General features: G+C 38.1%; 1 protein-coding gene across 1 annotated transcript; it reads right to left on the reverse strand.

Moving 5' to 3' along the window:
• Nucleotides 1–978: 978 nt before the first annotated feature.
• On the reverse strand, nt 979–8,845 carry LOC109237617 (V-type proton ATPase catalytic subunit A-like). Its single transcript, XM_019403936.1, has 20 exons — nt 8,586–8,845; nt 7,721–7,847; nt 7,515–7,570; nt 7,359–7,415; nt 7,113–7,224; nt 6,983–7,020; nt 6,773–6,874; nt 6,074–6,130; nt 5,898–5,969; nt 5,678–5,779; nt 5,500–5,562; nt 5,290–5,422; nt 4,725–4,831; nt 3,423–3,617; nt 3,257–3,343; nt 3,068–3,172; nt 2,162–2,259; nt 2,001–2,079; nt 1,654–1,742; nt 979–1,511 (listed from the first exon to the last, which is right to left on the reverse strand). The coding sequence occupies exons 1-20, from the start codon at nt 8,661–8,663 to the stop codon at nt 1,397–1,399; spliced, it is 1,872 nt and encodes a 623-aa protein (XP_019259481.1). The 5' UTR covers nt 8,664–8,845; the 3' UTR covers nt 979–1,396.
• Between the last annotated feature and the right edge of the window lie 6,926 nt (nt 8,846–15,771).

Consider the following 15,771-nt stretch of genomic DNA (forward strand, 5'->3'; position numbering starts at 1 on the left):
TAAAAATGTATTTGGATATGAATTTTGAGGCAAGTTTTGACATGTTAAAAGTCTCTTTTTTTTTAATTTTTCAGCCAAAAAGTCTCAAATGGTCATGATTTGGCCCAAAAAGAGGTCTTAAGCTATATTTGGTAAAAATAGCACGGTCTAGCCAGTTTTCGGACTGGTCATTCAAAAATAGCCAGCGTCAATGAAAAATAGCCACTATTTTGCTGCAACAGAGATCGGTCCGGCATAATATACTGGAGTTCGGTGCACCTGTGTATGAACTTCCAGCATATTATGCTGGAACTCCAACACACGGAAAGTTGCAGCATAATATACTGGAGATTCGAGCACTTGTGTATGAACTTCCAGCATATTATACTGGACCGATATACTTTGCTGGAACTCCGGTATATTATGCTGGAGTTCTAGTGTACTTATGCCGGAACTCCATCATATTATGCTGGAGTGGAGCATACTTAACCTGGAACTCCAGTATAATATGCTAGAGTTCCAGCATACTTATGCTGGAACTCCAGTATAATAGACTGACGTATTTTTCCGGGTTTTGAACAGTGTTTTCGCTCAGATTTATCTTTACATAAAAAGTGGCTAAATTTCGATTGCTTTTGAAACTGGGCTATTTTTGAACGACCACTTGTAAATCTGACTATTTTGGAATTCCTCCCCTATATTTGGGATTTGAAGTTTTGGTTTTCAAAATCTCCGAAAAAATAGATTAATTCTATGAACAAACACATATTTGAAAATCTTTTATGAAAAAAAAAAACTTTCAAAATTTATGGCCAAATACCTACTACATGTGACCACTAGTCGATGTCCTTAGATACTAAGCTTTGATAAACGTTGTAATTTCAAATTAAAACATAATAATCTTGATTTATCGTAACTGTAGGCCTTCCACTGTCTAAAACTCTAAATTGAGACGTTCAGAAAACAAACTATACACTGAAAAAACATAGAACAAATGGAGACAAGCAATTTCAAGAGTGGTGCACCTCAAGACCTTATTATTAATTATTGCACATCAGTTCAATAAATTAAAGAACAAACATGTACCCAAGTGATATCGCTTAGGTATAAATTCTCAATCACAACTTTATTCTTCAAATCTGATGATAAAATCAAAACTCAAGATAAATACACCTAAATGACCCTGTCATTCGCCATGCTACTGGATAAATAGAGATACAGCAACCATATAAAAGACTGAGCAAACACGCATTTTTCCACCATGATTTCTCCAGATTTCATGGATCCAGACGTGCATTACGGAAGACTGCACACAACTCACTTGATGTGTTCTTACATTGTAGAAGACTACAGAATTATTTTCTGCTCACGAATTCGATCGATTCCTCCAAAAATTGCACGTTTCAGCAAATTACAGTTATCGAGTCTCATCCTCAAGGTTGCGGAAACCAGCAGTCAAATCATCATGAAGCTTCTTAAACTTGCCCACCAGAACGTCCTCGCCTTCTGCTGGATCCTCGAACTTTTGGGACCTGTGTGAAATGGAAGTGTAAAAAGCAGGAAAAATAGGGAAAGGACAGGCCAAGTATTGGACTGTCAGCATGGAACGTAACTGCATCTGTAATATGATGATAGATATAGTAGAACAAAGTCCATGTCTAGGCAGTAACTTACACCAAACGGTAGAATAAATCTCCTAGACGGTGCTTAATGAGAGTGTAAGTAATTTTCTGTCCATCCATACCAGCTCCTCGTTCAACAGCCTGTGCAAAGATGATAACAGAAGATGTTACAAGGAAATCCCAAGGTTCGAGTTTATCTGGTTACTGGTCTAATGACAATTGTCCAAAAAGCTACCATAGAATCTTACTAAATGTGACAAAAGGTGATGTAAGAGCATAAAATAACAACAGTCATCAGTATAAAGAATTGAAATGCATCTGCAGAAAATAAAAAAATTGCACTCTGAAGGAAATAGAGAAGGAAAATCCTGATGCATTGAATGCCAAGACTATCATTACCTGGTTAGCCAAGTTATAGAAGTGGATAATGTTGCGCAACATCCAAACAGATTTGTAGAAAGGGCAGAACTTATCATATCTGTCATAAGACAAAAAAATGAGACCATGCCAATCCTAATTCCTTCCAGAATAAGGTATCACAGTTGATTTCTATAACTTACGGTGTAAAAGCATTTTGTGCAAGGTAGTCCTCCCTTAAAAGCTTTGCAGTTTCCAAGGTAATCTTATCTGTTTCAGCTAAAGCATCCTTTCCGACAAGCTGCAGATGGCAAGATCACCCAATTTAGGATGGATGTGTAGTTTCTTAGTTTTTAGGTAGTAATATGTCACAATTGAATGCCAGTAATTCTCTTATAGAGCTAAAACAAATATCTTAATAACTTGAATATAAATTTCAGTAGTAATAAATACGATAAAGAGTCGTGGACCAACCTTGGAAACCAGATACCTAATCAATTTCAGTGGGATATACTAGGAATTGATTGATTGAAGGAACTAGAAGGTAAACAATGAGTTCTAGAGTAATATTACAATGCCGTGTTTAGTGCTGCATCTTTGTTGAATGTTCTTAACTTTGAATCCCTTTCTCTAACACCCTCCTACACGTGTAAGTTGGTTCTTGGGTTTATGCGTGGATTACTTATTTTCTCTGTCTTTTTTTTGGGCGGGAGAAGATTGTAGAGTGGAATTAATATAGCTATATGTCAGGGACCAAAATTCACCTAGCTCTGTGTCATTCTACCCAATGTAACCAATTTTTTTTCCACCCAACACAATCCATCTAAGTATGAATTGCCTCCCTCACAACATGGCTTTTAAGTCTGTTCTTCAAGGAATATGAACAAGGAAGACAGAGAGCACAAAGGCTGGCAAATAGTTATTTGACCAATGGATGTTTCTGTGTCCATATCAACAATAGTCGTACCAAATACAAGTGAAAAAGCTCCTTAAAACAAAACAAGCCTAAAGGTAGAGCTACATCGACCCCACCCATCCCCTTCTCCCAAATATATTAATTCGGGTGGCATCAACACATACAGCTCCAGAAAAAGCAAAAAAACACATACTTGAACAATTTCATTTAGGTCATCCTCCCTCTGCAGCACCTCACGGGCTTTTGTCCTTATGTCAATAAAATCAGCATCAAACTTCTCATAAAAGGACTCTAGTGCCTGGATGTAAAAAAAATGTCAAGTCAATGAGAAGCAGTTTGTCGCCAAGGAGCACAAACAGCAACAACAACACCAACAACATACCCCAGAGTATTTCGAATAGGAAATAAGCCAATTTACAGATGGAAAGTGTTTCCTTTGAGCCAATTTCTTATCCAGACCCCAGAAGACCTGCAAAAGAATACTCCTTTAGAGAAGCTGGCAGAAGCAGGAACCAAAACTTCCAGTAATGACGATTGCGTTTACTTGCCTGAACAATACCGAGGGTTGCAGATGTAACAGGATCTGAGAAATCTCCTCCTGGAGGAGAAACAGCACCAACAATCGTCACACTACCAGTTCTCTCTGGTCCACCAAGACACTTAACTTTACCAGCACGCTCATAGAAAGACGCCAAACGTGCTGCCAAATAAGCAGGATATCCACTGTCTGCAGGCATCTCAGCCTGAAAGGTGCATATTGTATCAACATACATGAAGACACCAAGAAAACAACTTCTCTCCACATTGGGAAAATAATAATGTGAAACTCGTTTACTCTATTGAAGGTTCTAATCCATAGCATGCCCCCACAAGTTGCCCAAATGGTTGAAACTGGACTCTTAATGGGGCAGCAACTTACATGTTAGTAAGCATATATGCTTAGAAATTAAAAAAGGGTGAATAGAGAACCCCCATGAAAATAAAAAGAAAAAGAGTTTCCTTCTCTATATAACCGACTAAGGTTAAAATGCATGATATAGAGAAGCTACACAGATATTCCAAGCTGCCACTTTCAAAAGGAAAAAAGAGTCTAGGAAGTTGGAAAAAAAGTAATGAGACAAAGGCCAGGGCATGCCCCACCGAACTTACCGAAAAGAAATTGAGAAGGAGAAAAGGAAAAGGAGATGCCACAAAGTTCCATTCAATAAAGTATAAAGATTTTTCTTTTTGAAAATAATAAGACAATATATATATATATATATATATATATATATATATATATATGTATATATATATATTTGTTGGAAGGATAGATCTTTATGCTTAAATCTCTCTAGCCTGCTCTAACCACTAACCTTCAAGTCGAAAATACGCGCTTAGAAGAAGAAAATAAAAGTAAATCCCTTCTTACTCTAGGAGCAAAGCTATCTGAATCTCACTCAAGATAGGAGTAAAAATTAATGACTAAAAGAAAGTCCAAAATTTGTTTAAACACCGCAATACCAACTGCAAGTCCGCAATCACATACCAGTAACCTCTTTACGACTGCATTAATGGTACATTTTCACTAATGGCCAGTCAAATCCGTTTCATTTTGAATATAAAACAAAATTAGTTCTGCTTGCCACAATGATTTTACTAAGATTTGGATTTCACACAGATTTTAGTTTACAATGTCTGTCTGTGCATGTGGTGGGCAACATAACGAGTCAAGTACTGACAATGCGAAAAAATGATAAAAGAAACCTTAAAGCATCAGTTGCCGAGAATAGGAGAATATTTTAGCTGTTGCAACTAAAGGAACGAAGAAGTTATCAGACTTGTTGCAATGGAAGGAATGGCATACTCACCAATCGACCTGAGATTTCACGTAAAGCTTCTGCCCAACGAGATGTCGAATCTGCCATCATACTGACATTGTAACCCATGTCTCTGAAGTATTCTGCTATAGTAATACCTGAAAATAATAAAGACACAAGCTGAAGAACCGCCTTGGTGTATGAAGAAGAGCTTGCTTTTTTTAGAGAAGAAAAGGCATCAACGGAATATAAGATGATACTTTATTTCGGAAGCGTAGGAAGCAGCACTCAGCAGAAAACATCTACATGAACATGAACATACAAAGAACAAAAAGTGGAACACTCTTTTATTTGGTATAATAAACAGGTGCCGGAGTAATTATGTTAGCTAGAATTCTAAAGCTAAGCAATTATACTTATTCTACTGGACATTTTGTCATTCTTTTTTATCAAGAGCAAGAGAGGAAAGACATTTTACAGCAAGCATCATTCTTTTTTATGATGATACAGGAAAATTACATGATGAGATAAGACCAATTGTAAATGGCAGAATCAAGGACCTTCTCCAAGGAATATTGACATAGTAAGAATATTAGAGAGTGAAGCAAGTACCGACCTGTATAGATTGAGGCCTCACGAGCAGCCACAGGCATGTTTGAAGTATTAGCCACAAGTGTGGTACGTTTCATGACAGACTCTTCACGCCCATCAGGCAGTGTCATTGTCAATTGAGGGAAATCCATAAGTACCTGAAATTAAGGATCTTCTGCTATGTGACTCAATATAATAAGAAAGAGCTCGCAAATAGAGTGGAAAAACTCCATACCTCTGCCATTTCATTTCCTCTTTCTCCACAACCAACATACACGACAGTGTCCGAGTTAGAGTACTGCATTCATTATTAAAACGAAACAATAACTTGAATAAGCTTCCTAAGGATCAGTTCTAATTTTTGGAAACTGAAATTAAGTAGGTAATCCAATGTGAATAAATATGACACTCGCCTTGGAAAGAGCTTGACTAATCACTGTCTTCCCACAGCCAAAAGCACCAGGTATGGCACAAGTACCACCAAGCACTGAGGGGAACAGGGCATCCAGAACACGCTGAAATGAAATAGAGCAGTTTTCTTTTAGGGGACATGAAATAGAGAAGCTAAAGCACAGATGTCTACAATTCTCACATGAAACCCCAAAAGAGGCCTAATATCTAAGCAAGATTTACCTGTCCAGTAAGAAGAGGAGTATCAGCAGCTAACTTTGATGCAACAGGCCTAGGAGTACGCACAGGCCAAGTCTAAAGAGATGGGAGCAAGTTAGTGTCAGTATCCACTGCTGAAACTGTGATACGAACAAGCAAAAGACAATCTATGGAACTCATGTAACTAGAGTGTCATTAACCTGAAGCATAGTCACTTGCTTTTTGACGCCTTGAAACTCAAGCTCAAGAACAGTATCCTGCAAGCATAGTGGGAAGAGAAAACAAATGAAGTCCCCTGATATAATAGTCAATGCATTGCTTGCAATATCTTATCTTTTCCTTATTTGATCTCCTCTGATATAGAAAAAGATGGTCCTATGGCAATCTTATCGTCTTTCTTTCTTTGATAAATATTATATAACTTTCTTTTTAACAAAGGAATAAATATCTGAACTACATGTTCTTACAAGCTATAAATCTTAACCATTAAAACAATGTAACATGAATAGTACGTTGAGCAAGTCATACACTTGATATCAAGCTTTAAAATGGGAAAAAATAAAGGAAAAGGAATTACTACTGGAGCCATCTAAACTGCAATCTAGGTTTGCTGTTCCGGAAATGGAGTAGATTTTCTATTTTCCTTTCCAAACAGTAAGTACAGGCCAATTGGTGGCATAATTTCACACACTCAGGGAGGTGCCTAATTGCCATCAAAATGATTCAAGTTGGACCAGCTATTAGACAGTCAAACCATAGCTTTATAAAAAAATTACTTCAGACAACTATGCACTACAATACTAGAAAAATGGGTTGATCTCAAATAGAATCTTAATGATCCAACAAGAACAGTAACACCAAATGTGTACTGATTTTTGAAGCATAAATTGTTGACATACATTCAAAGAGTAGTGACCAGCTGGAGCAATGTAAGTAATCTTTCCCATGGCATCAGGAGGAAGAGCAACACGATGTTCCATTAAGGTGTTCTCAAAGACAGTCTGTCAAAAGAAAATTCACGCATATACTCATCAGGTAACAATGATACTGGAACAGGGCTTTGGAAAAGGTTATCACAAATTTACATAAAAGAAGTTAAGTTCACTTACAGCATACAAATCTCCACCTGTTAAGAGATCTCCCTCACCTGGCAGCATGATATTGATAGTGAGCAGAGTAATAAATATTTTTCTAAGTTCAAGGTCCAAAATGTTATATAGTAAAAGACTACAAATATACCTATTTTCTTAGGCTGAAATTCCCATAGTATATCCTTGTCCAAGGCCGGAACAGATACACCTCGAGGGATGTAGACATCACCAGACCTTTTTGCAATTGTCTTCAGAGGCCTCTGCATTATTGAGGGAGAAAACATACAAAAATCATGTAGCACCATTCTATTGGTTGATGCAAATGGCTCTGTTTTCACAACGCTTGAATTAAGAATTAATTTAAAATATGAAAAGGACATTGTCAGATGATAACCTGAATACCGTCGAAGATGTTTCCCAATATTCCAGGACCCAGCTCTACTGACAGGGGCTGTTATTTGAAACAGAACATGAAAATCTTGGAATTTTGAAATTTTAGTTGACACTTAAAGGAAAACAATCGAAGCTCAAAGAAAGAATTTCTTTTGACCTTGCGTGTACGTAGCACAGGATCATTCACCATCAGACCAGCTGTTTCTTCATAGACTGCAAGAAAGGCAATTTAACAAACAAATCTTGCTTTTAGTTTGAATCATGTGAAAGTACGGTACTTTAAAAGCTGGTCAATATCTCCTTTTTGCAAAAAGCTTAGGAACAAGCAAAAGCAAGGAAGAAAGAAATTCAAGAGCAATATACCCTGAATTGTAGCAGAATCTCCTTCGAGCCTAATAATTTCACCAATGAGATTGTCATGTCCGACACGAACTAGTTCATACATGGCAGCCCCTGCCATTCCATCAGCAACAACCACTGGTCCAGACACCTGTTACAGAAGACGAACGACAACCTCATAAGTTCTACCAATAGCCCTTTTCATAGTGGAGTGGGAGAGTAGACTTAATAGTGCTAGGTGAATAGATCAGAGTCAAACCAACAAAGATAAGTATAATCATCTAAGTTGTAGCCAAAAAAGAAAAGGTAAATACACACTTAATAATAAGAAGCGGTAATTTTCACATTAGAGGAGTAGTAATCAACAAATCAAGCAGTGAAAAGACCAAGTATCTGCAACAAGCAAAGGCAACCCCAGATATTATAATTAGCGATTAACAGATGATTTGAACTTTATGGGTTCGGGATTCTAGGAAAGCGAACTAAAGTGCTAATAACTGGGCTTGGAATTTAATATTTGTACATATTTTGTGGATTTCTTAAGGGACAAAGCTAATGGGTTCGAGCGAACCCATATATACTCTACATCCACCCCTGGACTGATCAATGAGAACATCAATAATCAAATCAAAGTCGCAAGATGGTATCACGGGTAAGTTTAGTTGCTTTTAGTTACCAGCTGTTTAATCGATGATCCACTCTAAAAGCTTCTACACAAGGAGCAATCTAAAGAAAAGCTCAACACAAATGGAAAAATTAGGGCTGAATGAATCGACCAGGAAAGTGAAGTCAAACCGATCCAATTATATCCAGTTCCCATCCGATTAAACAGAATAAATTAGATCTCAAAGTCAAAAAACAATTGCAGATCTAAGGAAAAAGAGAATACCTTTCTGACGTAGCCATACTCGCTTTCCTTCTCAGAATCCTCAAAAGTAGTCATAGGACCTCCGAAAAGTGACGGCATTGTGGGAAACTGATGCTAATAGACAGAAGTAAATCTGAATTGCAAAGATCTGATACCTCAGAATTGAAATCCCACACACAGAGAAGTGTGATTGAGGTCAAAGCAGCGAGAGAGTAGATAGGCAATAATTGTTGGAGGAACCTTCACCTTGTAGTGATAGAAAGAACGAGGGAGGGCAGTAACTCTCGTGTTTGACTTCAATTTTTGTAGATCCAGTTATATGTAGACACGTTCCGCATGTGTAGATCTACTTACATGACCTGCTTGCCTGCCCCTCGTGAATCTGGTCCTTACATGTATGTGCAATTTAGTTTATTGTATTTTTATTATTTTGGCCAATTTCGTAGATAACCACTAAACTTGGCATGGGACACTTCGGGTGAAAAAACTAATTTCATTATGGATGTCTTAATACCTTTTTATTTTTGTTCAAAGTAAATTTAACATCACCTTATAAAACATAACACCACTTTCATGGTATTAGGTGTCACAGGGGCGTTTTCTGTCCGCCGAAAATGTTGCCCGCTGTGCGGCAGTCAAGTTCCCACTTGGCTTCAGCCTTCGCCCGATTTTCTTTCGCTTTCGAGGTTTAACACTTAGAATAAATTCGAGGCAACATAAAATAAACGAAGGCACACAGATTTACGGGAACCCTTTCCCAACCTTTTATAATAAATTCATTACAAAGGAAATTCTCGAGTTTGGCAAGGTGCTGCCACCCTTGGCAGGCACCAACTCACAAAAATAGTCGACACTTGCACGAATCTGCCCTATAAAAGTCCCCGCCTAAGGCTGCTCGTGCTGCCCACTCGTTTGGCAAGGCAATGACACATATTTTGCCATACTCGAGCCTTAATATAGACAACCCTATGCCTATATCTTAGACTCTTTCCCCCCCTAGGTACTTAGCCCGTTTTTATGGCTGCTAACACACATATATATAGTGTAGTCAGCCCAAAACTGTTTCCTATTTTCAGTTGACATCCCCCAACTGATAGGACATGATCCCCATGATCAAAAACATGCATGCCATACCTAGAACATGCCTAAAAACGTGCATAGACTCAGCCTTATAATCAGCAACTCTTGGACATGGCAGTTGTAACCGCCCAACTGCATAGCATGTGCACAGCATACTTGAAAACCACTCCATGTGCGCTGCATGTGCGCGTTTCTTAGCCAGCTGCTGCACGCCCAAGGCTGGCTTTGCGCCCAGCCTTGGCCTTTGACACTGCTCCCGCTCAATGCCATCGCCACAGCTCGTCGCCCATGACTTAGCCGTACACACACCCGCGGCCACAGTTGCTTGTTCTTGTCAAGTCGCCCCTACTTGATCAAGTCTGCCCTTTGCCAATGCCAAGCTAATTTTGGCATCAAGTCACCAAGCCATGATGCCATTCCCGTTGCTAAGTCGTTTGCCCACAATTTACTTAGGTGCCAGCCCGCTCACCTAAGTCATGGCAACATCATATTGCCAATGCCAATGCCTTGGCACTAAGCTGCCCCATTTTAGCACCGAGGTCTTTCCCGTTTTGCCTTGTCAAGCTTCCGTCCAGCCCGCCTAGTTCCGTCAAGGTCTTGGCCCTTGCTTGTACGCAGCCCACTCATATTTTAGTGTAGTCCGTCACACCTTAGCCCTCAAATAGAAGCGTAGTCCGTCACACTTGCCCTTGCAACAGTTTGTTGCCATTGACAATACCCGCATTGTCTTGCATGTTGATTTCCCCCGCACATGGGCCAATGGCAAGGCCATCATGCCAAAATCCTTGCCACTGCCGCGCCGCTTGCTGATCAGCTTTGTCAAGGGTCTAACATTAGGTGCTCCACTTGTGCATGTCACGTCAATACCATATCAGAAATATAATAAATTTATGATTTTTACTATTTTTTCTTCTTTCTTTTCATTCACGTATTATTTTAAAAAAATTCTTCCATACCTACCACCAATTTCGCTAAACCTAAAACTCTACTCCTACTACAGCTATTATTGTTATTTTCTTTATGTAAATGATTGTTTTTCCAATAACACTTTGTGTGTAAATTGTTATTCAAATATTTTAGCCCAAAACATAGCCATGAAACTGATCCAGATAAGGTTAACCTCACAATTGCTTGTCATGTGCGCAATTCATGTCTAGTAACCGCCAATGTGTTTGGCATACTGAAGCTTGTTACCATGTGCATGCGAAGGGCCTAATCACTTGCATCTAAGTGCATTTCTGCTGCTTTTTGACTTAGCCTCAAACTTATGCACATGCTCATTTGCCATGGCACATGCTCATGTCAATGTTTGCCTAGCACAAGTGTTGACTACCTTTTCTTGTATTAGTTATCAGTCGTTTGCCATGCCTTAGAACTAATGCATTGTGCCTTGATGCCTTTTGATGTACGTCGATGTTCGGGTGCCAATGCCATGCTATTGCGCCACTGTGAGCCTATTTCGTTTGTCAAGTTGCCTTGCCTTATTCTAAGACCTTGGAAGTCACTTGCCCATTTTTCCTTTGTGCCTTGGTGTCACCTCAACCTAGCAATAGTCTTGTTGCCCGCGACAACAGTCTCATTGTCAAGTTCCAACTTGTGCATGTTGCTTTCGCACCCGTTAAAGCCTATGGCAGAGTAATACGCTAACACCCATGCCAAACTCGTATCACTTTTCTATCAACTTGTCTAGGAGTCTAACACCTAGTATGAAAATGGGGCAATCCAAAGTTGAAGTCCTAGGGGAGGGTGAGTGTAATACCCTACAAATCCTCAACAGTTGTACTAGAAAGGGTGTTTGATGTAAAGCTCACTAAGGCATATCTTATATCGCAATTAGAGGGAAAATTTAGGGGCTATAAAAGTGGGCTCTTGAATTTAACTATTGAGGAAATTTTTGGATTAAAGCTCAAAAAGATAAAGTCGTGAGACCTTAAAGGTTAGGCCAAAATGGACGACATTTTGACAGTTTGACCTGGTGCATTATAGGAATACCAGAGTTGGTATCTCTATTAAACAATTGTGAGGCAAGTTTCAGCAAAGACGTTGAGTCCTTAAAGGCAAAGTAATAATCTGTGGATTGTTGGTGGTTGAACTCGAAAGTGGGTTCGCTTTGAAACTTGCTTTAGGCAAAGCCTACGTCGAAATGAGAGGAAAAGTCCGGGGACATATAAGGGCGAGCTCAGGAGTCAATTGTGGAAACGCCTTTTGGATTAAGCATAAGAAGACAAAAAATATGAGGGGCCAAAGGGTGAAGACAATATCTCGGCAATGGGTCTTGAACCGTTACAAGTCTAATGCTTTTATTTTGCTTTCTTTTTGTTGTATTAGGCAACAACTCATTTGATTATATACATTTGACACTCACAGAAGTTCCATGATGTTACACCTTGTACATTCGGACTAGGTATGAATATGTTAAATGGGTATTAATTTGATATTTTAGACATATGAATTCTTAGGGGGATGAGTATGGGTGAAACTAGTTGTTCTAGAATCAAGACGGAGAGTGAGGTGCATAAGATTCGATAAAATCGATTGAGTTTACAATAGATCTGTCTTGCAGCAGGATGTAGTGAAAATGTGTAAGGAATTTGAGAAAACTCAAAATATAAAAGTTGTAGCCCTTTGAAATAGCTTTCCAATGATATATTGTAGAGTCCTAACAGATCTCTGTGCAAAATGTTATGTGCGTTTTATAGAGCAGTGCGCAATATACGCGCCCAGGTGCGCGCCCGAATGCTCCATGCGCGGCCGTGCACTTGTGGCAGTGCTACTGACATTTTGCGCGTTCAGGTGCGCGTTCAGGTGCACGGTCGGGCCTTCAGGTGTGCGGGGGTGCACTCGGGGGTCATTTTTAAAGCTCTACTTCGTCCCCACACCCCAAAACACAAAAACTTGCTCTAGAAAGGGAAGCTCTCAAGAACCTAACTCCTGAAAGGTCCCTCCACCATCCAAGGTAAGTTTTAATGGTGAATTCAAGTTAATTTCAATTTTCCAACACCTTATTAACATGGGTAAAACCTCCATATCATTAGATATTCGATTGGGACATCATTGTTGAGAGAAGAAACCCTAGAACTTGAATTCAACTGCATTGAACTTCAAAAAGGTAATATCTTCACTATCTAATTGATTATAACATTGGATTAATGATTATAGACTCTAGTTCATGAGATATGAGTTGATGGGTTTGATAGAAAAGCATGAACGGTTATAGGCTTGGGTTGTTGATTGTTGATTATTGGTTAAGGGTGCTGTTTATCTTATGGGAGATGAAGAATGGTATTGATTATAACAATTTGAGGTTTTAGTATTATCTAGGAGCAAAAGAATGGGTTGTTGGGTGTAGAAATACCATTAATAAGGACTATGAAGCTTTATGCCTACCAAGTGTTTGATAAAAGGCCTAAGTGGCCAAAACACGAGTATTACTGCTAATATGGAATCCCTTTGACTTGTATTGATATAGATTAAAGCTGAAAGGGTTGGCGAATGTTGTATTACGCTCAAGAACAGGAAGTTAAGGTATGTGAGGCTTACTCTCTATGTTTTGGGAATGTTAATGATTCTCCCTACACTAGTTTTCTTTTGCGACATTACTAATTGCCTCAGAAATATAGTTAAGCCTAGTTCCTTGAATAGTTGCAGAACTTCTAGTATCTAGCTTCATGACTTTCATTCTGAACGTTGTGAGCTCAGTACATAATCAATCAATATAGACTTGGGTTTGATGACCATGAGTCGCACTCTAGATTTCTCAACATGTCATAAACAATTGAAGTTTCAGTTTTCATAATCAGTTCAAGAATCCATGTCTCATTCTAGTCCTATTCAATATTCCAGTATCATGTAACTCAATATGATTCAGTATTTCAGCATCACATATTACAGTATGATTCTCAATTCCTGAATTTAAATCCTTGAATGTTGAACACCTGTATTTGTGCCTGAGACCGTAGTTATGTATACGTATACTTAGGCCTGAGGCCGTACTTGTGGACATATATATTGGGCCTGAGGACGTAGTTTATTCACATAAATAGGTTGTTCATCACTCAGAAGAGGGAGTATTCATATCCTTACTTCCTATGTTCTGTTCAGTTATCAGTTATCATTTTAGTTATCAGTTATCATTTCAGTTTCAGTTTTAGCAGTTATCATTTCAATTATAAATTATCCATTCTCAATTATCATCTCAATATCAGTTTCAGCATTTATAGCTTTTTCTTTCAGTTGCTTTACATACCAGTGCAATTCAAATGTACTGACGTCCCTTTTGCCCGGGGCTTGCATCTCACGATGCAGGTAATGATTTACAGGTTGACGATTCAGACCGCTAGAATTCTCGTACCAACTATTTGGTGATGCCAGTTCTTTCGGGGCATTATAATTACCTTACAATCTTCAGTATTTTCAGACAGTTAGTATTTTCAGTACTTCATGCTTCATAGACTAGAGTAACAATTAGACAGAGTCGTAGGCTTTTCAAATTAAGCCATGTTGACTACACATATGTTTCAAATCAATATTAGTGTTTCCGCTTTTTGATTTATAACATTTAGACTTTTAGTGTATCAACATGTGTTAGTTTATCTTCCTCTTTCAGTATGTTATGATATCACATGTTGAATTAGCCAGCCAGTTGGTTCGCTAGATCACAGTAGTCAAACACCAGGTGTCGTGTTACGTCCAGGCCGAGGTTCGTGACGTGTCACATGAACCTAATAGATATAGTTGGTTATTTTGAGGGTAGTATACATATGTTATCACTTTGGGGACTTGTTTTGCTACGATGACTCCTTCAGACATTGTTGATGTTTATTCATTTTATGTTAAAGTATTGCACAATGATATGAGATCTCTTACTAATCTTTTTGCATGTGCTTAATAGTATAGAGTCGTTTGAAATTCCAATTTTACTTTTTATTTCTTTTGCGGCAATTGAATATGAGTTTGCTGATGGAATTATTCTCGTTACATGTAAGTCACATCACTTTTTTTTCGAATCGTGACATGGGGATTAAAATTGTGATGTTCAAGATTTCAAAAAAGAACGAATTCAATAAATACATAATTAAATGTGAAAAATTTACTAATTTATCCTTACTAATCCTAATTAATTTTAATTTTGAAAGAAAATCTACGTAAGTTACTAATATTCTGTCAAGAAAAATATAAGTTAATATTATAATATATCTAGATCAATTGTGACACTCCATAAATTCGGATTAGGTCTGGATGTGTTAAATGAGTGTTAATATGATATTTTAGACATATGAAGTTCTATCGGGATGAGTATGGGTGGAAATAGTTATTTTGGAATCAAGACGGAAAGAGAGGTGCATAAGATTCGATAAAATCAACTAAGTTTATGGAAGATCTGTCTTCCAGCCTGATTTCATGACAATCTGTTAGGAATTTGAGAAAACTTAAAATATGAATTTTGTAGCCTTTGAAATATCTTTCTAATGATATAATGTGGAGCCCAAATGAATCTTTATGCAAGAAGTTATATGAAGATATGTGCATTTTACTGGACAAAGCGCAGTCTGCGCGCTCAGCTCTCCCGTGTGTGGCAGCACACTTGTGGCAATACCACTGCCCTTACTGCACGTTCAGGTGCGCGGTTGGGCCTTCAATTGCATGGACGCGCACTCGGAGGGTCGTTTTTAAAGCCCTACCTTGTTTTTCACACCCTAAACACAAAAAAATTCTCTAAAAAGGGAAGCTCAAGAACCTAACTTCCTCCAAGGTCCATCCATCATCCAAGGTAAATTCTAATGATGATTCTAAGTTAATTTCAATTCTCTAACACCTTATTAATATGGTTAAACCCTTCAAATCATTAGATATTCGATTGAGGTATTATTATTGAGAAAAGAAACCCTAAAACTCAAATGCAAGAGGATTAAACTTCAAAAAAGGTAATGCTTCTACTCCCTAATCATTTATAGTTGTGAATTGATGAGTTCTTGGAGAATAGTAAATAGGTTTGATAAAGAGATTCATATAAACTAAGCTAGGGTTTTGGGTTGTTGACTTAGGATTATTGTAATCATTTGGGTGATGAGAAATAATATTAGTTACATCTATTTGAGATTGTAGAATCACCTAGAAGTAGTAGAAC

This window comes from Nicotiana attenuata, unplaced genomic scaffold, assembly GCF_001879085.1.
Source record: "Nicotiana attenuata strain UT unplaced genomic scaffold, NIATTr2, whole genome shotgun sequence".
Classification (NCBI taxonomy): domain Eukaryota; kingdom Viridiplantae; phylum Streptophyta; class Magnoliopsida; order Solanales; family Solanaceae; genus Nicotiana; species Nicotiana attenuata.

What these genes read in the sequence shown, in the direction of transcription:
- LOC109237617 (XM_019403936.1), bottom strand. Translation starts at nt 8,663, where the DNA reads ATGCCGTCACTTTTCGGAGGTCCTATGACTACTTTTGAGGATTCTGAG. An exon ending in CTCCTCTTCTTACTGGACAG is followed by an intron (nt 5,780 to 5,897) that starts GTAAATCTTGCT and finishes ATTTCATTTCAG; the next exon opens with CGTGTTCTGGATGCCCTGTT. An exon ending in GCACAAAATGCTTTTACACC is followed by an intron (nt 2,080 to 2,161) that starts GTAAGTTATAGA and finishes GTCTTATGACAG; the next exon opens with ATATGATAAGTTCTGCCCTT.